Raw genomic sequence first — 26,302 nt, forward strand, 5'->3', positions numbered from 1 at the left:
GGGAGGAGTGTAGAGGTGCTGTGGTGTTTGGAGGAGGGACTCCTTCAGTCAGAGAAGTGAGGCGTCACAAGTTCCTGGTTTCCAGTGAAGAAGAAGAGAGGCAGCAGTGAACCATCAGAGCCTCATCATGAAAGTCCGTCACACTCTGATCTGCTGCTTCTTCCTTTGTGAGTACATTCACTTGTTCTTTCTGTCACTCTCCTTCTTCAACATGTTTCTGTTGTTAAACATGATGATCAGAGTCAGCTATGAGTCACTTTCATGGACGCTTCTTCCATTCAAACTGCTTTTATTCATGATTTCATGGATGTGTTTGTGGCCATTATGGACAGAAGAAACCATCACAGTGAGACATTCATGGACATGTTGCTGCTCACTTTGGCTTTAGGATTCGTCCTTTCAAAGATGGTTTCTTACAAGTGTTTGTTACGTCCTCAAAATAACCTGTAATATCAAAGTAAAAACTCCACCTGATACTTTCAGTTATTATTTGAAAATACAAACTTGTTGATCAAGTCAATGAATTTTTCTTTGAAAGACAAAAACACATTTTGTTGCTTTTACTGTTACATGTTCATGTTTCTTCACTGTGACTATTCACAGTTCACTCCCACAGTGCATATAGATTTGACAAAATGACATCACTTCCTGCAGACAAATATAAACCTGTGAGTGACGTGAGTGAAATCTGTCAGCATCTTCAAACCCAGAGTTGTGTGAAAAGTTATTTGCTAATTCTTCCTGTTTGTCCTGTTGGAGCTGAACAGAAATACGACTGCACAGAGTTTAAATGCTGGAATGAACTGAAATCATTTACATAAAGTAACTGACTCACATCAGCTGCTGAGTTTGGCTTCAGAGCTTTGAAATAGAGTCATAAATTACTCAATAACATGTCGTTCATTGCAAGTATTTGTTACTTCCTCAAAAAAAACGAAGTGTCTTGCCCAAGGACACAACGACTGAGACTGTCCAAGCCGGGGCTCAAACCAGCAACCTTCAGATTACAAGGTGAACTCCCAACTCCTGAGCCACGATCACCCTCAGTAAAACAAAGTTACAACAAATAAAAACTTCATCACTGGTTTTGTTGTTGCTTCATGAACTTTGACACCAGCAGTACATTTAAACTAAATGATGACATCACTTCCTGTGGATGAAACACATGAAAAACTTGCATGTTGAGCTGTTGCTTCAATCTCTCAACACATAATTACTACAAGTACCACACAGAGGAGTTATGAGTCATTTACATGTTTTGTTTATCTTCATCTTTTATTGTCATTTTATTCATATGTTACACTGCTGAAATGATGGGCCAACTCATCTCCCGTGCAACATATTTATTTTTACAGAAAACTCTCTCTCTCTCTCTCTGTAAAAACAGAAAAATAAGACAATCAGTTCTCTTTGGCGCGCAGGCCGTACGCTGCCTCTTCACCACTGACACTACTTCTTCTAGTATAGTTGACATTACTTTATACAAGTAACTTATACAGTTTCACATGCACCACCTTTGTAAACTGGTTAAATCACACAAATACATTTTACTATACACATGAATAACATAGTGAACTCATTACAGTTTTATCTTGTTTTTACTACTGTTTTAATCTATTTATGAACCTGTCTTCTTAACTGTATTTAATAAACTAGATCTCTTTCAAATAAATGTTTTTCTTAACATATTTCTATAGCATTCACTCTTCATGAACTAAACATAAAGCAATTCACATTTTCTCTTATTGTGCAAAATATACATCTTGTGGCTTTAACCCAAAAATACCTGCACCGAGCTCACAGAGTTTCGGTACAGTCTAACACTTGGATCGGCACAGGCTAACAACTGGACCAACTTGGAAATTAGCTCTTTAGCTTAACATTCGCCACAAACAAGACATTTACCATTAATCGCCACTGCTGTCTGTCACTTTTATAACATCTGTTTATATTATCAACCACCCAGCTTACCTGTAAAAACAGAAAAATAAGACAATCAGTTCTCTTTGGCGCGCAGGCCGTACGCTGCCTCTTCACCACTGACACTACTTCTTCTAGTGTAGCGTCAGCTACCGATGCGTACAGGACCGAGCGCCCTCTGCTGGCGGAACTTATACAACAGTAAAACTTACATTGCAGTGGCCTTACTAAAAGAAAATGTCTCTGAGCATCAAATAAAATGGGGGGGGCTAATATTTTCATGTCTCTGTCTTTAACATTGTGCCACACTCTCCCCCACAAAATTAAATGTCACCTGACATTTCTGTGTGCATAATCTATTCAACCATAGCTTTAACACACTCCCACAGCCCATGGTCTCCAGAAGCCATTACAGTCAATAACCTGAGCCATAGTCACTGTACAGTTCCTCTGAACCAAAGTTGGCTGACCTAAAGTGTCATAGCTCAGTACCGTTGGTTGCTGTCTTTGTCTTTGAGGTCGCTGCCTCACAGAGTCAGTCTCACCACCAGTTGCAGCTAGAATGTCAGTCATAGCATCACCACTCAGTGGCCTGTCATTGTCAGGGTCAGGGCCTTGGATCTGCCCAGGCCCAGTGTCTTCAGTTTGTAGTGGCAAATCCTCTTCGCTCTGTAGTGGCAAATCCTCTTCGCTCTGTAGTGGCAAATCCTCTTCGCTCTGTAGTGGCAAATCCTCTTCGCTCTGTAGTGGCAAATCCTCTTCTTGACAGTGGAGACTCAGATGAGGCTGGAAGGACTCTGCCAAAGGGTTAAGCGGAGTCTGCCTCTGTCGTCTCCCTGGAACCGGCCTGAGGTACCACTGGAAGGTGCCACTGTCGTCATCATCCGATGTGTCGCCATTCCCTGGCTGCTGCTGTCTACGCGGAGGTCTGAACTTCTTCCTTGTCACAGTCGGAGAGTCTTTTTGGGGCTGAACAGTCTGTGTTGATGGCTTCTCACTTGGTAGGAAGTCACAGGGCAGTAGGAGATTTCTGTGCACCACTTTATCTCTGCCTTGGCCATTTGCAGGGCTGATCACATACACTGGACTGTCATCTGCTTTCCTCTCCTTCACTTTGTAGACTTGGTTCTCCCAAAAGGACTGGATCTTTGCGGGTCCACCTCGAGGAGTGAGATTTCGGAGGAGCACTCTATCCCCAGGCTGAAGATCTCTCCCTTTAACTTTCTTGTCGTAGTACGCTTTGCCTCGAGCAGCTTCCTTGGTAGCAGTTTGAGAAGCCACTGTGTACGCCTCCTGCATTCTCTTTTTCCAGCAGCTAACATAGTCATCATAGTCCACATGAGCTTCATCCCTTTTCAGGTTGAAGAGCAAGTCGATGGGCAGGCGTGGGGAACGTCCGAAGATGAGGTAATATGGGGCGTAGCCTGTTGCCTCATTCTTCGTACAGTTGTACGCGTGGACGACTTTAGCTAGCGACTCTTTCCAATCATCCTTCTCCTTGTCCTCCAGGGTCCGCAACATGGACAGCAGGGTGCGGTTGAATCTCTCCACCTGTCCATTACCCTGTGGGTGATAGGGTGTCGTGTGGGAGCCCTGGATACCAGAGAGTTCTTTCAGTCTTGCCATGAGTTTGTTTTCAAACTCCTTGCCCATGTCGTGGTGTAGTCTGGTCGGGAAGCCAAACTTGAGTGCAAAGTCATTGAAGAGCTTGTCAGCGACTGTTTTAGCTGCTTTGTTCTTCGTTGCATAGGCTTGGGCAAACCTCGTGAAGTGATCCATGATAACAAGTATATACTCGTAGCCCTGCTTACACCTTTCCAGGTGAAGGAAGTCTATGGACACCAGCTGGAATGGGTAAGTGGACTGGATTGAGGACAAAGGTGCACGGGTCTGCTTACTCGGTTTCTTCTTCTTAAGACACTCACATTCTTCTGTAACAAAGTGTTCAACCTCTTTCGCCATCTGCGGCCAGTAGAACCTGTCTCGAATCAGGTCGAGCGTTCTTTCCACCCCTAAGTGGCCCATGTCTTGGTGGAGTTCTTTAAAAACCAGGGGACGATAGGCTTTAGGGACCAGTAGCTGCTCTCGGCGTGATGTTTGGCGACGCAGGACACCATTCTGGTCGACGTGAAGCTTCAACCACTGCTTGAGTAGTGCAGCTACTGCAGGATGCTCTGACTTCACCTCAGTTCTACTTGGTCTTCTACCCAGCGACTTATACCAGAGCACTCTTGCCAGAACTTCATCTGCTTCCTGGACTCTGCGTATCTGGTCTGGTGTAAAAGACTGGGTAGTGTCAGAATCGTTGATTAATTTCAGAGCACTCACCTGGATAACTCCAACGCCTTGGCAAGGGTCTCTCTCCTCCACCGTTACAGACTCCATTGATGCGCTTATGGCTTCCTGTCCAACTTCAGCTGTACAGCTCTTCATGTAGCTGTCAATGTCCAGCGGCATTCGCGACAACCCATCAGCATCTGCGTTGGTCTTGCCTGGACGGTAGCGGATGTTGAAGTTGTAGCTGGCCAGCTCTGCGACCCATCTGTGACCTGTGGCGTTAAGCTTTGCAGTAGTGAGCACATATGTTAGTGGGTTATTATCAGTGTACACCACGAACGATGGGGCATGGTACAGATAATCCCGGAAACGTTCACAAATCGCCCACTTCATAGCCAAAAACTCTAATTTGCCGGAGTGCAGGTGGTACTTTTTCTCTGCTGGACTCAGGGTGCGGGAGCCATATGCTATGACTCTCATCTTGCCTTGCTGCCGCTGATACAAAACAGCACCTAGCCCAACCTGTGATGCATCACAATGTAACACAAAAGGCTCTGTGAAATCGGGGTACCCGAGAATGGGGGGTCGTGTAAGTGCATCTACAAGCTGGTTCAATGTCTCTTGGTGGGAGGTCGTCCACTGAATGGGCGCCCGTGATGGTAAGTGGCCTTTACTTTTCTTCACTTCCTTTTTGGACTTGTCGACTGAGACTGGAGCAGAGTTCTCAGAAGATGGAGGGCTGAGCAGGCTGTAGAGTGGATGGGCTACACGGGAGAAGTTGGGGATGAAAGGCCTGTAATAAGAGAGGAAACCAAGCATTTGACGTACCTCTCCGATGGTTGCAGGTGTCTTTTCCTTTAATGCCATCACCGGGGCCAACTCTGCCAGGTCCATTGTGTAGCCTTCACCTGTTACCAGCTTTCCCAGAAACTTGACACTTCGCCTGAACAGTTCACATTTCTTTGGGGTCAGCTTAACACCATGCTCTCTGTAACGCTGGAGGACAAGGCGGATATGTTCCAAGTGTTCATCAAAGCTGCTGCTGTGCACCAGGTTGTCGTCCAGGTATGGGAGGCAGATAGTGTCTCTGAGGCCTGCCATACAGTGCTCCATGCTTCTCTGGAACTCAGCGGGTGCGGAGCTCAGGCCAAAGGGAATGCGTACCCACTGATAGAGCCCCCAGGGTGTGATGAAGGCGGTTAAGGGGCGGCTTTCTTCATCCAAGAAACCCTGGTGGTACGCCTTACCCTGGTCTAACACAGAAAACCAGGAGCTCCCGCCCAGAGCATCCAACATGTCTTGGATCCTTGGGATTGGATGGCGGTCTGGAACTGACTTGCGGTTGAGCTCCCTAAAGTCACAACAAAGGCGGAGAGTGCCGTCTTTCTTGCGGACACACACCACAGGTGATGAGTAGGGGGACCGTGATGGTGTGATCCAGCCTTTGTTAAGCAGGTCTTGCAAATACTCTTTCACTTCGTTGTGCAGGGGTTTTGGGATGGACATGTAAGTCTTTTTCACAGGATTTGTGTCATGGAGGCTTATATGCATCCTCAGAGATGGTATGCAGCCAACATCGTCACTGTCATATGCAAATGCCTCACATTCCTCTTGCAACATCTTCCTCGCAGCCGCTCGCTGATTTTCATCCAGATGCTGGAGATCCACTGGTGGGTCCCATGACTTTGGTCTCTGTTGGTTCTCTCGTGTCTGAGTGTTACTTGGGTTGTGTGACTTTAGCTCTGTACCATTTTTGTTCTCTTGTGTCAGCTCGTTTACTTTAGTCTGGATGCCAGCTGTGTATACAGTCTTTACTGGTTCAAGGTATCCAATCACTTTACGGCTCTCCAGATAAATGGTGTGGTCTGTAGTGTTAGTCACAGGGATGGGCACATATGGTACTTTTCTGTCTGGGATTTTCACCAGTACATCACTGAATATTATGCCCTCTGGTGGTGGGTCAGCTCCATCAGGTAGAAAGAGCATGTCTTGGCCCCGGGCATGTGAACTAACGTGTGCCCGTACATAAACTGTAGTGACTTGGTTCGCTGACAAAGGCACTCTTCTTACACCGGTCCTTACCACACCTGTCTCTGGGCCTTCACTGCTGTTCTGCACAAGCTTGACAACATTATGTGCAGTGCGTACAGTTACTTCAAATGCTTTACTCACATAGTGTGCTAGCTGTTTTCTTCCTCCTTTGGTTTTTACTTCTTCTTGGTTCACGATAGCTTCAATGACATTGTAGCCAATGATGGGATCACTGGCCACAGCCAGGTCACTGGATACCAATATTGGAACTTGCAGCTCACTGGTTGGAGACAAATCACTGCCTAGTCTGAAGCTGACTTCTATCCAACCAATGTAGGGAATGGGTGTGTCATTCGCAGCAAACACTGTGAGCGTCTCATTGTCTAACAGTTCTGAAACAGGTCTGACGACCGTGTGAGGGAGGTGGTTTTGCCGCCAGTTTTCATTTACTATGCTGGACTGTGCCCCTGAATCCCACAACACCTTAGCTGGGTGATTGTCCATAAAACAGTTCACAGTACATCTGTTTCCCACCAGGCTTACTAACCGTGACTTCCGTTGCGGGGGTAGATAGTGAACCTCAGTTATCGCTGATGGGACACCAGCTGCAGTTTCTTTGGAGGATGTTGGTGGGCTTGACTGTTCATTATGGGACCGTGGGCTTTGGACTACTGTTGGTCCCATCTCAGTAGTCCCTCCCCGTTTCCCGATGGCAGTCTCGGTGCTCGGCATCCACGGGAGTAGTGGCCCTCTCGCCCACATTTGAAACAATGCAGGCAGTTCTCTCCTTTCCCCTCCTCTTTGCACTTTTTACAGCCTTTTTCTCGTTGCTTTGGTGCCATGGGGCAGGGACTGGTTTCCATAGCAGCCATAAACATTTGTTTCATCTCTTTACGTAGTTCTTCTATAATCTGCTGCGTGTCTGACTTAGTCTCTTTATTTTTCACTGTTGCCATGGCCACTGTAGCGGGGGATTCTCTGGGTTTGGAGGGGCTCTGAGCAGATGTCAGGGCTGTTTGGCATTCTGTTTGGAGCTCTTGGACCTTGGGAATCTTGGCTGCAGTGGACCTTTTCCGTTTCTCAAATCTTTCATTTTCTACCTTTGAAGCTTCATTGACTTTCTCAATCAGTTCTTCATCTGTTATGGTTATGTCGTTTAGGGGGGGCAGAAGCTGATACTTGATAGAGTCACTGAGCAGCCCAGTTTCAATGGAGCGGAGGAATTTGCGCTGGATGGTGGCTCTGCTGTACAGTTCATCTGTCTCCTCATTTGCCGCTTTCCATAACAACTTCTCTTTAAGTTCAATGGCACGAAATACAAAGTTTAAAGCAGTTTCTTTGGGCTCTTGGGAGATATTGAGGAGCTGATGGTAAAGCTCAGTGGGGCTGTCTACCCTATAGTGTCCCTTTAATATGGTGAGCAGTTTGCTAAGTGTTAACCCACGTTTAATCTCCAACATGTCTCTTAGGGGCGTTCCTGGACTAATGGCCCTAATTACCGCTTCCACAATTTCAGTCTCCGAGTGCCCTTTTTCACTCCCATTCTCAATCTGGCGAATCAAGCTGAGATAGGATAGCTTGTCCTTCTGCCCATGCTCTCCAATCTGCCCACAGATTTTAAACTCCCTCTTCAGTGTTACCTCTTGAAGAGTTCGCATTGCCTCTGGTCGGGCTCTGGGTGAGCAATCTGCAATATGTACTGGAGTAGCACATGCGGTGTTCTCAAGATCTTTCTTTTGCATAGACTCTATGCCTTGGGGTTCCCTTTCTGACTGACTCTCCCCTTTGCTTAGTCTCTGGATGTATACAGCATATATATATTATAAAACTGTTTCACTTGATCCTCTTCCTCACTTTTCTCCACATCATCAAACATGCCCTCTGCCAACCTGATGAGTGTCCTCTTGGTCTTGCTGTGAGACTCTGCGCTGTCCAGGCCGGAACATTTCAGTCGCCTGCAGACATCCACAAGATGCTCTCTCTCCAACTGCCACAAGGCTGCACTCACTTCGTCACGCAGAGGTTGCAGAGATTCCATTTCTTTTGGTTGAAGGTTCGTCTCTTGGGAAAGAAGGTGGTTGGTGATGGTGTTGACTCACTAGCGCCACCTCCTGGCTGGCTCGCCAAAATATGTTACACTGCTGAAATGATGGGCCAACTCATCTCCCGTGCAACATATTTATTTTTACAGAAAACTCTCTCTCTCTCTCTCTCTGTAAAAACAGAAAAATAAGACAATCAGTTCTCTTTGGCGCGCAGGCCGTACGCTGCCTCTTCACCACTGACACTACTTCTTCTAGTATAGTTGACATTACTTTATACAAGTAACTTATACAGTTTCACATGCACCACCTTTGTAAACTGGTTAAATCACACAAATACATTTTACTATACACATGAATAACATAGTGAACTCATTACAGTTTTATCTTGTTTTTACTACTGTTTTAATCTATTTATGAACCTGTCTTCTTAACTGTCACGGTTAGGTGGTCCCCACCGATCACCTTGCCACTTTTTGGGGGTGTTTGTGTGTACTGTGTCGTGTTCTCCTCTCCATCTTGTGCATGTGTTTTGCTGCGGAAACATGTACCTCCGGAAGCCGTGGCACGGCACGGCAGCTGACCCGAGGGGAGGGTCCGGAGCTGGAAGCGTCGCACCTGTGCGTAATTACTTCGCCGGCTACAACTAATCTGAAGCAGCCCTATTTAACGGTGCAGTCGAGTCACAACCAACGCTGGAACGTTGAACTAAACCGGGTAGCGTAATCATGGAGAATTGGCTTTTCGTCAAGGGTGAGAAGTGCCAGTTTCATGTTCAGTCTGTGCCGTTTTTGGGGTTTATTGTGGAGAAGGGGCAGTTGCGGGCCGATCCTGCCAAAGTGAGGGCAGTGGTAGAGTGGCCCGAGCCCAGGACACGTCGGGAACTACAAAGGTTTCTCGGGTTCGCCAACTTTTACAGGAAGTTCATCAGGAACTTTAGTGTGGTGGTTGCTCCTCTCACACGGCTCACCTCTCCCAAGCAGCCTTTTCTCTGGTCTAGTTCAGCACAGCGGGCGTTTGCTCATTTGAAACGTCTGTTTTCCTCTGCTCCCATTTTGATCCAGGCTGACCTCACCCGCCCATTCGTGGTGGAGGTGGACGCATCGGATTCAGGGGTGGGGGCCGTTCTCTCCCAGCGGGTGGAGGGCAGGCTGCACCCATGTGCCTTTTTCGCTTGACGGCTGACTCCAGCGGAACAAAATTACGACGTGGGCGATCGGGAGCTCCTCGCCATCAAACTGGCCCTGGAGGAATGGCGGCACTGGTTGGAGGGAGGAGAACACCCCGTTGTGATTTGGACAGACCATAAGAACTTGGCGTATATCCAGGCAGCTAAGCGTCTCAACGCTCGTCAAGCCAGGTGGGCCCTGTTCTTTACACGTTTCAATATCACTATAACCTACAGACCGGGATCACGCAACACGAAGCCCGATGCTCTGTCACGCCAATTTGCGCCCCACACGGACGACGAAGAGAGGCAGAGACCCGTTCTGCCCGCCTCATGCATCGTGGGGGCTATCACATGGGAGATTGAGAGGACGGTCAGAGAGGCCCAGCAACAGGAGCCAGACCCAGGGACGGGCCCTGATGGACGGTTGTTCGTCCCCACAACGGTCCGGAGCAGAGTTATACACTGGGCCCACACCGCAAAGTTCTCCTGCCACCCTGGTAAGAACCGCACCATTAGTTTTTTGCGACGTTTGTTTTGGTGGCCCTCTCTCCTCAGGGATGTTCGGGACTATGTGGTGGCCTGCCCTACCTGTGCTCGGAATAAGACCCCCAGTGCTCCCCAGGCTGGTCTCTTGCACCCTCTGGCCGTCCCCAAGCGCCCCTGGTCGCACATCGCTTTGGATTTTGTCACCGGTCTACCGCCGTCGTCAGGTAACACGACCATACTCACTGTTATAGACCGTTTTTCCAAGGCTGCGCACTTTGTGGCATTGCCTAAGCTCCCGACGGCCTTGGAGACTGCTCGGCTCCTCACCGATCATGTTTTTCGATTACATGGACTGCCACAGGACATTGTTTCTGATCGGGGTCCCCAGTTTACTTCTCGGGTGTGGAGGGCGTTTTGTTCGGAACTGGGGGCCGGAGTGAGTTTGTCTTCAGGTTTTCATCCTCAGACGAACGGTCAGGCGGAGCGGGCGAATCAGGAGTTGGAGTCTATGTTGCGCTGTGTGGTTTCCTCGAATCAATCCACCTGGAGTGGCCAATTGGCTTGGGTCGAGTACGCTCACAATTCCAGCACGTCGGCGGCCACTGGTGTGTCTCAGTTTGAGGCATCACTGGGGTACCAGCCGCCTCTACTCACCATCACTGAAGGCGAGCTGGCCGTCCCCTCCGTTCAGCATCATATGAGACGCTGCAAGCGAGCGTGGCGCGCCACCCGGGCGGCTCTGTTGAGGACGGCGGAACAGAATAAGAGGCTGGCTGATCGTCGCCGCACCCCTGCCCCTGCCTATCGTGTTGGACAGCAGGTGTGGCTCTCTTCCAGGTATGTTCCTTTGCGGACTGAATCCAGGAAGTTGGCCCCGCGTTTCATTGGGCCCTTTTCGATCCAGGCTGTTCTGAACCCAGTGACTGTTCGCTTGGCCCTTCCTCGTGCCATGAGGATTCATAATGTGTTTCATGTTTCCCAGGTGAAACCGGTCCGGACCAGCCCTTTGTGCCCGCCTTCCGGGCCCCTGCCACCCGCCCGGATTATCGACGGCGCCCCGGCGTATTCCATCACCCGCATTATGGATGCCCGGCGCCGCGGTAGGGGCTTTCAGTTCTTGGTGGATTGGGACGGGTATGGTCCGGAAGAGCGTTCCTGGGTGCCGCGGTCTGCGATTCTCGATGACGCCATGGTGAGAGAGTTCCGCCGCCGGCACCCTGACAAGTTTGGTCGGTCGCCGGGAGGCTCCCGTTGATGGGGGGGCACTGTCACGGTTAGGTGGTCCCCACCGATCACCTTGCCACTTTTTGGGGGTGTTTGTGTGTACTGTGTCGTGTTCTCCTCTCCATCTTGTGCATGTGTTTTGCTGCGGAAACATGTACCTCCGGAAGCCGTGGCACGGCATGGCAGCTGACCCGAGGGGAGGGTCCGGAGCTGGAAGCGTCGCACCTGTGCGTAATTACTTCGCCGGCTACAACTAATCTGAAGCAGCCCTATTTAACGGTGCAGTCGAGTCACAACCAACGCTGGAACGTTGAACTAAACCGGGTAGCGTAATCGTGGCTAGTATACTCAGCTTGTGAAAGAGAGAACGGTTGTGTTACAGTGCGTGTGCTTTTCTCATCTGCCCCCAGGATTCAGAGATCGGAGGAGGAGCCGGCACAAGGAGCGGTTTTGGATCATTACAGCACGGTCACTGCGGGGAGAGGTCATCGTATTACTGCACTGCTCTTTCTGGATTACAGACTCAAACTATTGACTCACCTTTTCACTGTGAATAAATTCACTGTCATTCTGCAAGGAGTCTCGCACCTGAGTCCTTTAATCCCATTTCACCATGACATTAACTGTATTTAATAAACTAGATCTCTTTCAAATAAATGTTTTTCTTAACATATTTCTATAGCATTCACTCTTCATGAACTAAACATAAAGCAATTCACATTTTCTCTTATTGTGCAAAATATACATCTTGTGGCTTTAACCCAAAAATACCTGCACCGAGCTCACAGAGTTTCGGTACAGTCTAACACTTGGATCGGCACAGGCTAACAACTGGACCAACTTGGAAATTAGCTCTTTAGCTTAACATTCGCCACAAACAAGACATTTACCATTAATCGCCACTGCTGTCTGTCACTTTTATAACATCTGTTTATATTATCAACCACCCAGCTTACCTGTAAAAACAGAAAAATAAGACAATCAGTTCTCTTTGGCGCGCAGGCCGTACGCTGCCTCTTCACCACTGACACTACTTCTTCTAGTGTAGCGTCAGCTACCGATGCCTACAGGACCGAGCGCCCTCTGCTGGCGGAACTTATACAACAGTAAAACTTACATTGCAGTGGCCTTACTAAAAGAAAATGTCTCTGAGCATCAAATAAAATGGGGGGGCTAATATTTTCATGTCTCTGTCTTTAACATTGTGCCACACATGCATAGGAAACATGTTCAGATATATTTTGAGTCGTGTCGACTGGAAGAAGATTTTCCACCACTTTAGACAATAAAATGTATTTGACATGAATCATTGTTGTTATTCAGACTTTAGTCTCAGTGTGTCTGTGTGTGAATGTTGTGATCAGACTGCAGCTTCTTACAGGAAGTACAAACAGTAACTGTTGATGGTTCATGTTTCCAACAGCTCTGCAGGATGGAAACCCTGAAGTCACCGATGCTCAGATTCTTCGCTATGGAGTCATTGGAGGAGATTTGGAAGCTGGATTCTCCTTTAATTCTCCAGGAACATGGAAGATGTTCTGCAGAGAAGAATGTGAAGGAGAAAACATTCTCATTAATACAACTGATGTCAGAGCTCAAACAGGCAGATACAGCATTGAATATGAATGGACTGGTTCTCATGGTTTATATGTGAGCATCTCAAAGCTGACTGAGTTTGACTCTGGACAGTACAGCTGTGGTTTGGCTGGATCTTCATCATCAGCTTCATACGAACGGTTTGTGATCGTTGTTGCTGAAGGTGAGTTTCTGTTTCAGCTGTGGAAATGTTTAGTTTCTGTTCCTGAAGCAAAGTTTGAGTTTCACTGACAGCTGCTGACGGTTTAAAGAAGCTGAAGTTTGTTCTTCTGTCAACTGTTGGTTACATTTGGACTCCTCTAAGTAACCGATGAACTGCAGCTGGGACACGAGTGTGTGTGAATATTAGTGAGTGTGTCAGCTGATAATGATGTGAATGAAATGTTGATGTCAGAACAGACGCTGATGAATGAAAGAAGATTTCCTGATGTAACTTTGATTTTCTTTGATGAGTTTTTGCTTCTGTGTCGTCGGTTTGATCTTTCCAAGAGTTCCCCTCACAGCAAAATGGATTCTTCCTCAATGAATGTGTGAAAATCACATTCACAACACAAACGTCCATCCAGACTTTAAATGTACTTAAAACCATGAAGGGTTCACAGTTTAGAGTCTATACTTGTCATAAAAGCTGATTTTTCATGAATCCAATCAGTCTGATGATGAAGCCGTTTAAATCTCACTTAGTTCAACAGTTCCTCTGTCAGACTGGTTGAACTGGGCAGCTCCCAGTGTAACTGTGGATCAAACTGGAGTTATTGTGATCAGACTGCATCATCTTCAGCACTGATAGTAACTATTGATCGTTTGTCTCTTTAACAGCACTGCTGGATGGAAACGATGATCAGCTGAAACACTTTGATAAAGAAACTGGAAGCTCTCTCACAGTCGGATGTTCCTTTAAACAACCTGGAAACAGAAAGTTGTTCTGCAGGGGAAAATGTGGACAAGGCGACGTTCTTATTGTCACAAATTATAACAGAGCTCAGAGAGGCAGATACAACATTAGATATGCTTCAGGAGTTCTGTATGTGAGCATCACACAGCTGACCAAGTCTGACTCAGGACGGTACAGATGTTCACTGAGTGGATCTTCCAGCATGTCATTCAGAGACTTTCAGGTCACTGTCACAGACGGTGAGTTTTTACTGACATTAATCAAATGTTGTCAGAGTGGAGCTGTTCAGCTGTTCCTTATTTCCTGTCATATATCTGCTGTTCCAGTGGTGGATGTTCATGTTGAACACGAGCAAAGTTTCTAATAATGAGCTCAGTGTCTGTACAGTGATCCCTGTGAGCCAACAGCTCAGGCTGCTCTCAGCACTCAGTTTATCTCAACATAGAAACAGAATTATTTAGAAACAAGATTATTTTGAAGTGTGAACTTTGTAAAGTTACTGTGATGGAGAGCAGGAATCAGAGTGTGGAGCTGGAAATGAACAGGTGACCATTAATGTCCCTAAATGTCTTTATTGTTTCCAAGAACCTGATATTTCAACATACATTCATATTTTATTTCATTGTTAAACTATTTTAGTGCATTTTTTAATCTAACACTAAATTTGCCAAACTGTTTTTTTCTCAGTCAGTGGATCCATTTAAGGCTCGTTTGATTTCTCAGCTGATTTTTGAATCTTTGTGTTTTTCTTCTTCACAGCTCCAAACATTTATAAGTCAAACTTTCCTCTCTGCTCTTGTTCAGCAGCTGGACCATCAGCCACAACTACAGGAAGCTCCACACCTCCATTAACTTTGACTGGAAGCACTGAGCAGCCTGAAAGAGCAGCATCTGCAGGTACATCCATCTATGAGTCTGAGAGTAGAAACACTGACAGATTTTTTATAACCTGAGTGAAAACTGGTTTAATTATTATCATAATTACTCCTTAATGTGTCCTGTTATATGCTTTTCATTTAGTTTGACAAGTGACATTAGCAAACAATCTGAGGTGAATATGTTCTTTAGAAGCTGTAAAATGCTAAAATAACACTAACTCTATTTCATATTATTTCAGTCTGTAGGTGATGAGTTCTTACTGTACAGCTCTATATACTGTACGCATGTCTTCAGCTTGTTGTTCTTCTCAATCAGCTGCAGATGTGCTGCTGGTTGTGGGTCTGACTCTGGCTCTCATCATCATCCTGTTATCAGTGTCTGTGCTGATATTCTGCATCAAGAGGAAGAGCAGCAGAGGTAAGACAACAGAGACACAGAAACACACAGAACGTCTCGTTTCTAACCAAAAACTCTTTTTTCACTTCACTTGAAGTCTGTTCAAACAGCTGCAGTCAAACATCAAAATATTTCATCCTGCTTGTCCACTTTGGGCTCTAAGAGGAGAGTGGAGTGACTTGTAGAGATGATGTTAAACACTGGAAGTAACTGAATCCTAAACTGTGTCACACATGAACTCTGGACACTGTCAGCAGGATCAGATCCAGATGTTCTCTGCTTCAGACGTGTGAAGTAAAAACAGGAAAAATATATGAAAACTGTAAAATAGTATAATTATTGTGGATCACTTCTTCAGTACACAGGAGGAGACTCGAGCAAATGTGAGTCTTTGATTCTGAAGGCAAAGTCTAAAATGAAGCCTAATAAAGTCCAACTAAGCAGGATGAAAGAACGGGAGGGGCAGCAGTGATCTTCAGCCTCACGTGCACTTTGAATGATTGTTCCCTCTAACAGAGGAACATCCTTTGTTTGTTCCACAGGTTTGAGGACCAGAGGAAACTCAGAGGGCACAAACATGGAGGTGACTTTCTTTCTAGCACAAATGATTTAACCAAGTCAGAGTCTCTTCTTTTTATGTGAAGAAGACAGTTTGTCTCTGTTTCAGGACGTCCACTACGAGAACTTTACTCCAGGTTCTACACGTGAAGACTCGACCTACCAGAGCCTCGATCCAGCCGGCAGGGACCAGGACCAGACCTACTCTACACTCACACACCACACATGAGACTCTCTGGATTCACATCTGGGTTTGTTTCAGTGCCTCAAAGACACAGTTTGTACACAGACTGGATGAATCTGCTGTGAATTCATCCTCAGTCTGTGCAGTTTCCTGTCTGTGGTTCTGACTGTGTCTCTTGGAATTTGGATGCTTATCCTTTTTCATTTAGTTTAGGAAGTTATGATATTTTATTTTTGTTTTGATTCGTGTACTGTCTTATTTTCTTCGTTATATTAGCCTTCACTGGCCCTAAAGAGAAATTCAGCTCCATGAACTTTATCACTTTTAAAATGAATAAATTTGAAATCATATTCAGTAAAAATGACACACGTGTTGTTTCAATACAAGCAAAACCAGCACTTATGACATGTGTCACAGTCAGCAGATGCAGACTGGAACTTTTTAAGGCAGCAGAAGAAAAGGACCCGTGAGGCTCAATAACAGAGATTGAATTAGAAAAGTACAGAAATTTTGCACCAAATTTTTTTTTTCCTGTATGGATACCTACTGAATGTTTTCAGTCAGTACTAAAAAGATATTGTGTTTTGGTACCCAGCCCTACTTGCATTTCATTTCAATTGCAGTTTTCAAAACCTGTTCCAGTTCCTCAGACACCATCAGAGCCTTTTTTGAAAGCCCTCTACTATCAGGTCTGCAAGTATCAAGTGTTTTAAATTTTGACTGTTTATTATGTACTTATTTGTTTTGGTTGGATTAAGTTTGATATTAATTAGATCAGTGCCTTTTTAGTCATTAATTTGATTATTTAATATTAACTGTTTAGGGCAGCACGGTGGCACAGTGGTTAGCACTGTTGCCGCAAGAAGGTCCTGAGTTCAATTCCACCATCAGGCCAGAGTCTCTCTGTGTGGACTTTGCATGTTCTCCCCGGGTACTCCGGCTTCCTCCCACAGTCCAAAAACATGCAGTTAGTGGGGATAGGTTAATTGATTAATCTAAATTGCCCATAGGTGTGACTCTGTGAGTGAATGTGAGTGTGAATGGTTGTCTGTCCCTGTGTGTTAGCCCTGCAACAGACTGGTCAGGGTGTACCCCACCTCTCGTCCTATGACAGCTCCAGCGACCCTGGAAAGGATAAGTGGAAGCAAATGGATGGATGGATGAATATTAACTGTTTAATTTAATCATTGTCTCTACTGTTTTTTCATTAATGTTTCTAGCAAATTAGAACAAAACGTCATAGAATGTAAATTTTACACCAATCAGCCCTGTTATGTTTATGGCCTCATTTGTTGGAGCTTAATTTTTTAGACGACATTCTGGCTAAAACAGCTGCCAACAATTTACTGTTAATTTGAACTTTTGAATAAAAAGACATGTTTTGTATTATACAGCTGTCAATGGAAAATTGTACTTAGTAGTCAGTATAATCTTTTAATAATATAAGTTTGCATATGGTAGAATGCTGCATGTTGACTTAGGCTGTTGTTCACTACAAGACTTTGTGTGCATTCCAGAGTGCTCTGGCATTCACACCCACATCCTGGGAGCAGGGGAGAGGTCGTACCTTCTCTTACTGTTTTGTGGCAGGATAAACGTATCTATGTCTGTTTTAGGCTAAGTGCCTTTTGTTTAGATGAACTGCTGGACTTCCAGACCAGCAGGTTTAGGGAAGTCTTTATGGGGTCACACTCTGACCCCACACACGCACACACACATATAAACATCCACATTCCAATGTAAGGAACAAACGCCCACTGATGTCTATAAATAAAGACCAGGGCAGTGGCAGAGCGCAAGTCCCTGAGCGCTCACTCTCATGCGGGTGCTCTGTGGCTGCCCTTGCTGCAAGTAAAAGCTGTGTGTTTCTCCTCTCTGATTCTCAGCTGAAGACGTGTCTTAGAGTACATCTCTTGACAACAGCTCTTCTGTGCTTTGTCAATAGGAGACGGTAATCAAGCTTCTTAAAATTGTATTTTAACAGGTTTACATTATATTAGTTTTTTATTTCAATGTAATTATTGTGCAGAAACCAAAGTTCACTGTGAATTTTACATTTCTCAACACAGTATACCGATACGCATTCTGCATTGTCACTATATTTTCCACGTGAAATTCTGGTAACCACAGCTGCCAGTATTTTACCGTAATATTGAACTTTTTAATATGTATTTAATACAGCATTTTAACATTTTAACAATGCAAAACTGTAATCAGGTACAATGAACAGGTAAAATATACTGAATTCAATACATACTAATAATAATAATAATAATAATAATAATACATTTTATTTATAGGCACCTTTTATTCTACTAATGTAAGGTGACCCTCAAGGTCACCTTTTAGCTTTTAGCTCTGCACTCATGGTGACCGTAGCTGAGGAGTGAATTATGAACTAAATGCTCGAAATCCGACTATTTTCTTTTTTTGTCAATATCACAAATACACAACAGGCAGTTCAACCATGATATGTTGATGTGCTCACAGATCTTTGTAAAAGATGAACATACCAACAATGTAAACAGCCACTGGTTTGTAATGTAAGGCAAGGCAAGTTTATTTGTATAGCACAATTTAACAACAAGGTGATTCAAAGTGCTTTACAAAGACATTAAAAAACAAAAACAATAAAAAGCATGATTTAAAATTGATCAAAAAGTAGATAAAATCAGAACAGTAGATAAAATCAGTAGTTAAAATATAAGTTTTGAAATTTAAGCTTAAAAGTGTGGATTTGGTGCTTTATTCAAATACAGCTGAGAACAGGTGAGTCTTCAACCTGGATTTAAATAAACTGAGTGTTTCAGCTGATCTGAGGCTTTCTGGGAGTTTGTTCCAAGCCTGTACAGGGCCTCGATCTCCTGGTGACATTGTGATATATATTTGTGTGTCATCTGCATAGCTGTGGTAGTTTATTTTGTTGTTGTTTATAATCTGTGCCAGTGGGAGCATGTAAATGTTAAACAGAAGGGGTCCCAAGATGGAACCTTGGGGAACTCCACATGTGATACTTGTCTGCTCAGATGTGAAGTTACCTATTGATACAAAGTATTTCCTGTTTTCTACGTATGTTTTGAACCAGTTTAGTACAGTTCCTGAAAGACCTGCCCAGTTCTCCAGTCGTTTGAGTAATATGTTGTGGTCAACTGTATCGAATGCTGCACTGAGATCCAGTAAAACTAAGACTGACATTTTTCCACTGTCTGTATTCAGACATATGTCATTGAACACTTTGGTCAGAGCGGTTTCAGTGCTGTGGTTCTGTCTAAAACCTGACTGGAAGGCATCATAGCAATTATTCTGTTTTAAGAAGTAACTGAGCTGTTGAGAAACTGCTTTTTCAATGATCTTACTTAAAAACGGGAGATTTGAGATCGGCCTGTAGTTTTTCATTTGTGTCTTGTCAAGATCGTCCATTTTCAGTATAGGTTTGATTACAGCAGTTTTTAGTGGTTCTGGAAACACAGCTGACATTTAATGTACTGAATCCTTAAGATTTTATGGCATTTTTGCCAACATCACGTTGACGTTTTACTAGTGTGGTGGCTCTGACTGACAAACAAAGATGCTGCACACACTTCAATTAGATTTTTTGTTTTGTTTTCACGAAAATTAAATTTTGACTAAACTTCTTAAGCTACACAACATTAGCATTACTTTTACATGTTCATCTTTATAAATGCAGGGTAGTTCTGTTCCTGGTCATTTTGGAGTCTTCATGTGCAGAGGAAGGAGTCTAATCATCGTTGATAGAAGACAACTGAAAATAAAAGAACAAGTTTCAGCCGACAACATATTTCAAATTCTTGAATCAGTTTGATCCAAATGACCGTGTGTCCTTGTGCTTCCACACAGATTATGTTTATTCTCTCAGACACTGATCAGACTTTGAAGCTGATGTTGTTCAGACTGCTCACTGTTGGTGAAAACGTAGTGAAACGTGTCAATCAGAAAATTTAAGCAGTAAACAGATTTTTATTTTCTTTGGTTATTATCATAATAAATCTTTTAAAAAAGCAAAATGATTTAAGGAAACTCACCTTCATGACCGTGTAGTCATTGTTTCTGATGTTTAATACAGCTTTCCTCTTCAATTTACTAATGTAGTAGAGCAGGAGACCAACACACAACAGTAAAGCTCCAACCAAGGACAGACACACAACCAGAGGCAGGAAGAAGCGTGGACAGTCTGATGACGGTTTGGAGAGTCCTGCAGTGAAAGTGTGACTCTGTGTTGTTCTCTGTTGTGTCGAGTCAGGAGGGTTTGAAGCTGCAAACAATCAACGCAAAGTAGTTAATCAATTAAAGAAAATGCTGGTACGATTCAGCAAGTTAATTGTGCTAACAGTACTGAATAGAAACAAAATACAGAATCAATACTATAATCAATTAAGTATCTCATTAGTTTATCTTAATTACTTTAGTCAAAGTTGGTCACAACCTGAAAGGGCAGCTGACCTCAGTGCCAGCACACATACCTTCACCAACTGGAAAATGTCTTTTAAACCTTTAAGATAGAGCCAAGTTATAATGCAAATTTGCAAAATAAACAGCATGTGCATCAAAATCAACTATTTCCTACAGTGTAATCTGAATTCTAAGCATCCCAGAAACTACACAGAAAGGCTTAAACTCAAACATGAATTTTAAAAACACCAGCATATCTCTGTAAATGCCCTATAGGAAAAAACATTTTCCGTGAAAATGACATCATTTCCGGTTTTGGGCATCAGCTAGATCGTGCTGACGGTCAGATCGGCAAAGCGTGTTTCTGGAATATTATGTTTTTGTTGCTGCAAATGCTTTTCATGCAATTTTTGCAAAGCTTTATGTGGAAGGAAACCGTGAACTAGCACAAGCTGAATGTATAAGATGTAAGTACACTTTCTCCTGTTTATATGCAAAAATAATAATACGCTAGCTTATGTGGTTGCAGTTCTACCAGGCTTTAAAAAATAGTTACGCAAAACGGAGCATGTCTGCTCCGAACGGCCATAAAGATCAATAGGATGTAATTTTCATTTAACCTCCCGACAGATGCTGTGAAGCTGCAACTGCTTTGCAACCCACCTCGACCCCAGCTGCTGCTCGCAGATTCAGTTTGACCCGATGAAGGTGTGGAGGCAGAAGGTTTTGAAGCTGTGAACAATAAACAAAACAGTCAATCAGATACAAAATCAATACCCAATATGACAATAAGAAAATATAATCATTAAATAATCCTATTGGTAAAATCTAACACAAAATGTTCTGATGAATATCATTTGTAGACATCCAACTAGGAAACTTCTTCAAGGATTGATGGTGTGTGTGTGTGTGTGTGTGTGTCTGTGTGTGTGTGTGTGTGTGTGTGTGTGTGTGTGTGTGTGTTAGAAACATAATGATTTTGGTGAAAATGGTTAATTACAGATTTTGAAACACATTCAATTATAAATACACAAAGACATTTTTCATGATTTGGTAAACTTACCCTCCACGACAAAAATATCGTCAGTGTCGTATGAGTCAGGAGACAAAGGGTCGCCGTAACCACACCAGTACTGTCCCGTGTCAGACTTGGTCAGCTGTCTGATGGCTGCATACAGTCCAAATGCAGAGCCTTTTGTGTATTTGATGCTGTACCTGCCATTCTCGGCTTTGTCGTTAGTTGTGTCAATGAAAATATTTCCTTCTTTTTTACACGGATTCTTGCAAAGGAACTTCCTCTGCCCATGGACAGCATTGGAACATGGGAATGAGATTTCTTCTCCCTCAGTCTGCGCACGGAAGAATCCAGAGCTTTTATTAAATTCTATAAAATAGATGAAAACTCATTAAATACTATCTGTACTTCCTGTCAGCTGTTACACTCTAGTGACAACATTTCCTGTGCTAGTCTAACGCAGAGCTTCAGTGTGTTATTACCCAAAGTGTGTTATAATCTAGTCTGCTTTGAGTGTAATTAAAATCAGTTGAACTCATTTTAATACAGTGTATTCAGTGAATTCAAGTCAGTGTAATCTATGAATTAGATAATAACTAGTTAAAATGTCTGAGTTAAAATAGGTCTGTATTTAGCCTGAGAGTTTATGCAGGTATGAGAGCAGGTGGATTATGGAGGAGACCCATAATGAATTAATTAAATACACCATTAAATAATTAATGAAATGTGGCAATAATTAATTAAAATTGGAAATAATTAATTTAAAAAAATATTTACGACACATTGAATTAATTAATTATTCACACATTTAATTAATTATTTAACCTCTTAAGCCCCCCCCCCCCCCCCCCCCCCCCGATACGGGGGCAAAAGGCAGGAGATCAGGTAGGCTTGGGGCTTCAGAGGTTAATGATGTATTTAATTAATTCATTATGGCAGTCCTGGCATTCCACAGTTATGAATTCAATGACGTTTGACAGAAACTCACCGTTGGAAACGCTGACCTCAATGTCTGAGTATGAATCTGGAGCTGAAGATTGACCCAAACCAAACCGGTACATTCCTGAATCAGACTTGATCATATGTGTGATGGTGAAAGACAGCTTTCCTCTTCCTGAAGATGCATTTTTGTATTCAACCTTCCATCTGCCGCTCTGAGCTGTGGTTCCATCTGTTTTAATGAGAATGTTCTCTGCTCGCTCACATTTTTCCTTACAGAAGAACTTTGTGTTTCCAGACACAGTGAAGTAACCATGAAGTGATAAATTCCCTCCTTCAGGTCCAACCCAAATCCTGGCTTTGACAAACCCAGTTGTACCTGTTGGACAGAGAAACAGTGAAAACAGGTGATTCAGCTCAGTGTCAATACAAGATGTTAAACGGGTACAAAATGTGATCTGTTTGTCTGCGCCATGGTCACGAGCTGTGCGTTTCTTGTGACAGCTAAACGGTGAATTAGCCCTAACAGACAGCTCTGCCTCCCTCTGTCTGTGACCGTAGGTTTGACAGGGGAAACTAACAGCATGCTAACCAGTGCAGGTCTGAAGCACCTACAGTGGGATGCAAAAGTTTGGACAACCTTGTTAATAGTCATTATTTTCCTGTATAAATCGTTGGTTGTTACAATAATAAAATGTCAGGAGACACACACAGTGATATTTGAGAAGTGAAATGAAGTTTATTGGATTTACAGACAGTGTGAAATAATTAATTAAACAGAATCAGGCAGGTGCATAAATTTGGGCACTGTTGTCATTTTGACCTACATACACAGGTGAATCCAATAATGAGAAAGAGTATTTAAGGGGGTCAATTGTAAGTTTCCCTCCTGTTTTAATTTTCTCTGAAGAGTAGCAACATGGGGGTCTCAAAACAACTCTCAAATGACCTGAAGACAGGGAACTTCCGGTCAGCATGCGACCCGAGTAGACGCAGGAACGAATTGCTCTGGTGAACTTAACTCCGCTTTGACCAGTTTCACCCCTTCAACTGCCACCTTTAAGTCGCTTACACTCGTAACTACTTTGCTAGTGTTTTGAACACTTTTAATCCTTTCCAAACAAACAAAAAGGAGGACGCTAGCTTAACACTGGAGGGTATCACTACGCTGCTCCAGCAGCACCGAGATGAGTTGGTGTCTGAATTTAAGACCTCATTTAACACCCTCGATTCAAAACTGGACCAGGTACGACAAGCCCAAGAGGAACAGGCCGAGAGAGTTTTGTCCTTGGAGCTTGCAACTGAAGACCTCAGCCAACGAGTCGCTGACCTTGAAAGCACGTGTGCCGCTCTTCGCAAAGACAACAACCAGCTAAAGAACAAAGTCACCGACCTGGAGAGTCATAGGCGTCAGAACATCCGCGTCCTTGGACTGCCTGAAGACACTGAAAGTGGGCGCCCCACTCACTTCTTTTCCAACCTTCTCTGTGAGTTATTGGGAAAAGAGGCCGGCTCTCCTCTTCCCAGCACAGCTTCGCATAACGCAGGCCAGCGGCGCCAGAAAGTTTTTCAGCTCTGTGGACGAGGCTCAACAGTACATTGAGAGGCTCCCAAAGGCTCCGGAAGCCCCATGAAGAATTATTACAAATAAAACAATGACACCAAATGCAGGTACCAAACATTCCATACAGGTATAGAGGCGCAGTCGGGATCCACGTAAGACGTTGCTTTTCCCCTCCGAGTGTAGCGATATAGTCTGAATGCTATGGTACCGAAATGCTGATTATTACTTTCATTTAACTCAATAATTTTATTTTTCTTTGATAAATAAGGAGGCAACCTCATTGACCTCTACCCGTTGGCTAATGACGTAATACCTGTTGCACAGAGACGGGGAGTTTTGTTATCTATTCGTAGCCTTCTGTCTGTTCTCATTCAATAATTCAGTTATACCAGTAGTCCTTATTGAACTACATCATCTTTTTGTGTTTGTTTGTTTGTTTACATACTTGGACTCTGCTTTGAAACACTCCAGCAATTACATTTGGACTTGGTGGCTGATACACAGTTTCAAAACTTAACAGTATTATAAGGGGTTTCAGCTTACTTTGCTATGGCCACTGGAGCAGTGGTTCGATTGCTTCAACACCTAGGTTATTGCTATCATAGACAGGAGTAGTAACACTCTAGGGCTGTGTCCCAAAACGTCGGCTGCATCCTTCGGAGGACCCGGCCTTCGCGGTCTACGTGGGCCGGGTCCTTCAAAGGCCGAGAAGGCCGGAAGTACGAGGCTGTGAAATGGGACGGTCTAGCCTTCAGATCAGCGTCACCGCTGTCTTGGTGGAGTTTAATAAACTCGGCCATCTGCTCCTTGCTATCTAAAATATAACAGGACACTGGCGTAAATTCTCGACCGTCTCACACTTTTTCTCACAGTTTTCAGTTTAACGTTTATTCAGCTGTGTGAAAATCCCGGAGGAACCCACCCGATGGATTAATAAAGTTTTATTTAATCTAATAATCTAATAACTTTGATCTCAGCCAAACCGATTTACTCCGGAACAATTAAACCACTGAAAAAGGCGAACAATTACATTTAAGTTACCCGAGGGACTTGTATATCATGTTTAACCTGAGTAGTGAAAGAGCGGGGGTCTGAAAACCAGCCTCTGTCAGTACGCCCCAGGGTGGCTGTGGCTACAATGTAGCTGCCATCACCAGTGTGTGAATGGGTGGATGACTGGATGTGTAAAGCGCTTTGGGGTCCTTAGGGACTAGTAAAGCACTATATAAATACAGGCCATTTACCATTTCAACAAGATAACGACCCGAAACACTGCTTTAAATCCACTAAGGCATTCATGCAGAGGAACAAGTACAACGTACTGGAACGGCCATCTCAGTCCCCAGGCCTTAATGGTAAATGGCCTGTATTTGTATAGCGCTTTTACTAGTCCCCCCTAGGGACCCCAAAGCGCTTTACACACCCAGTCATCCACCCATTCACACACACATTCACACACACATTCACACACTGGTGGAGGAGAGCTGCAGTTGTAGTGTGGTGTGAGTTAAAGAGAGCTGTCCATGCTCGGACGCCATCAAACCTGAATGAACTAGAGATGTTCTGTAAAGAGGAACGGTCCAAAATACCTTCAACCACAATCCAGACTCTCATTGGAACCTACAGGAAGCGCTTAGAGGCTGTCATTGTCATGGCCCTGGGTCATGTGACCCAGTATTCTGAGTTTCTTGGTGTTTTGTTATTCTTTTTAGTCTAGTTTCATTTTGGTTTATCTGGTTACATTCTGCCATGTTTCATGTCCAAGTTTTCTTTATTTGTCAAGTTCAAGTCATGTCTGGATCTCCTTATGTTTCCTGTTTTATTTTGAAAGAGTTTTGTGTTATGTTTAGTTTCACATGTCCTGTCATTATGTTAATTGTTGTCTGCTGTTTTCCCCATGTGATTCTACTTCCTTTGATCATTCCTTATGTGTATTTAGTCTGTGTGTTCCACTCAGTCAGTGTCAGATCGTCTGTTAACCTCACCACAGTTTTCATAGGTTTACTCCATTGTTTCTCTGTGTTTTCTAGTTTACTCAGTGTTAATAGTTTGTCATAGTTTTTCACTGAGTGTCACAGCCTTTTTGTTAACACAGTGTTCATAGCCTCCTTAGTTTCCCTAGTTCCTTGTTTTTCTTCTGCAATCAGCCAATAAAGGCTCGCTTTGTTTTTGAAACTACGTTTTGTCTCCACCGTGTCTGCATCTGGGTCTACCTCTTTCCTCACACCGGCGCACCCCGCCGTGACAGTCATTTCTGCAGAAGGTGGATCTACTAAATATTGATTCCATTTGTGTTGCCTAAATTTATGCACCTGCCTGATTTTGCTTAAACAATTATTGCACACTTTCTGTAAATCCAATAAACTTCATTTCACCTCTCAAATATCACTGTGTGTGTCTCTTATATCACATATTTAACTGACTTTTTTATGGTAACAACCAACGATTTATACAGGAAAATAATGACTATTAACAAGGTTGCCCAAACTTTTGCATCCCACAGTATATCAGCCAAGTCAAAAAAATTCAGGAACACAACCAAGCACCTCTGCGCCCTGTGTAGAAGCTAGCATCAATATTATAAAAAGATTAATTGAAAAAACACACACAGCAACAGCAATACAAAGGTCATCAGATCTCACCTGATAAGAAGAAGATCACAGCATGCAGGAGCTTCATTGTCAAAGTGATCCAAACTTCAACCTGTCAGTCGCT

The 26,302-nt window shown here is 43.9% G+C and overlaps 2 protein-coding genes across 5 annotated transcripts; one reads left to right on the forward strand and one right to left on the reverse strand.

Annotated features, from left to right (window-relative positions):
* The first annotated feature begins 5 nt into the window (after window positions 1-5).
* Window positions 6-17,505, forward strand: LOC147305498 (polymeric immunoglobulin receptor-like). Of its 4 annotated transcripts, none has more exons than XM_086277906.1 (7): window positions 6-167; window positions 12,575-12,910; window positions 13,567-13,881; window positions 14,447-14,539; window positions 14,837-14,938; window positions 15,460-15,500; window positions 15,585-17,505. In XM_086277906.1, exons 1-7 carry the CDS (start codon window positions 128-130, stop codon window positions 15,702-15,704), a joined length of 1,047 nt encoding a protein of 348 aa, XP_086134032.1. In that variant the 5' UTR covers window positions 6-127; the 3' UTR covers window positions 15,705-17,505. The 4 variants fall into 4 exon arrangements, with proteins under 4 accessions (XP_086134032.1, XP_086134034.1, XP_086134036.1 ...); XM_086277908.1 differs by having other exon boundaries at window positions 14,450-14,539; window positions 15,585-17,504; XM_086277910.1 differs by having other exon boundaries at window positions 11-171; window positions 15,585-17,504.
* Window positions 17,506-17,882: 377 nt separating this feature from the next.
* Window positions 17,883-26,302, reverse strand: LOC147305499 (polymeric immunoglobulin receptor-like). The gene is made up of 6 exons (XM_086277913.1): window positions 26,230-26,302; window positions 22,073-22,402; window positions 21,133-21,453; window positions 20,733-20,801; window positions 19,703-19,932; window positions 17,883-19,422 (listed from the first exon to the last, which is right to left on the reverse strand). The coding sequence occupies exons 1-6, from the start codon at window positions 26,264-26,266 to the stop codon at window positions 19,399-19,401; spliced, it is 1,011 nt and encodes a 336-aa protein (XP_086134039.1). The 5' UTR covers window positions 26,267-26,302; the 3' UTR covers window positions 17,883-19,398.

This window comes from Aulonocara sp. 'chitande type north' Nkhata Bay, linkage group LG20, assembly GCF_057382095.1.
Source record: "Aulonocara sp. 'chitande type north' Nkhata Bay isolate Kocher_YH1m ecotype deep benthic linkage group LG20, A_spYH_male_GT1.1, whole genome shotgun sequence".
In the NCBI taxonomy this organism is placed as follows: domain Eukaryota; kingdom Metazoa; phylum Chordata; class Actinopteri; order Cichliformes; family Cichlidae; genus Aulonocara; species Aulonocara sp. 'chitande type north' Nkhata Bay.

Excerpts from the sequence above, each read along its gene's own strand:
- LOC147305499 (XM_086277913.1), bottom strand. The coding sequence starts at position 26,266 with ATGAAGCTCCTGCATGCTGTGATCTTCTTCTTATCAG. Across the intron at positions 21,454-22,072 it reads TGAGGTCAGCGTTTCCAACG|AATTTAATAAAAGCTCTGGA; the intron begins GTGAGTTTCTGT and ends TCTATTTTATAG. Across the intron at positions 20,802-21,132 it reads CGATATTTTTGTCGTGGAGG|CTTCAAAACCTTCTGCCTCC; the intron begins GTAAGTTTACCA and ends TATTGTTCACAG.
- LOC147305498 (XM_086277906.1), top strand. The coding sequence starts at position 128 with ATGAAAGTCCGTCACACTCTGATCTGCTGCTTCTTCCTTT. Across the intron at positions 13,882-14,446 it reads TCAGGTCACTGTCACAGACG|CAGCTGGACCATCAGCCACA; the intron begins GTGAGTTTTTAC and ends GCTCTTGTTCAG. Across the intron at positions 14,939-15,459 it reads CAAGAGGAAGAGCAGCAGAG|GTTTGAGGACCAGAGGAAAC; the intron begins GTAAGACAACAG and ends TTTGTTCCACAG.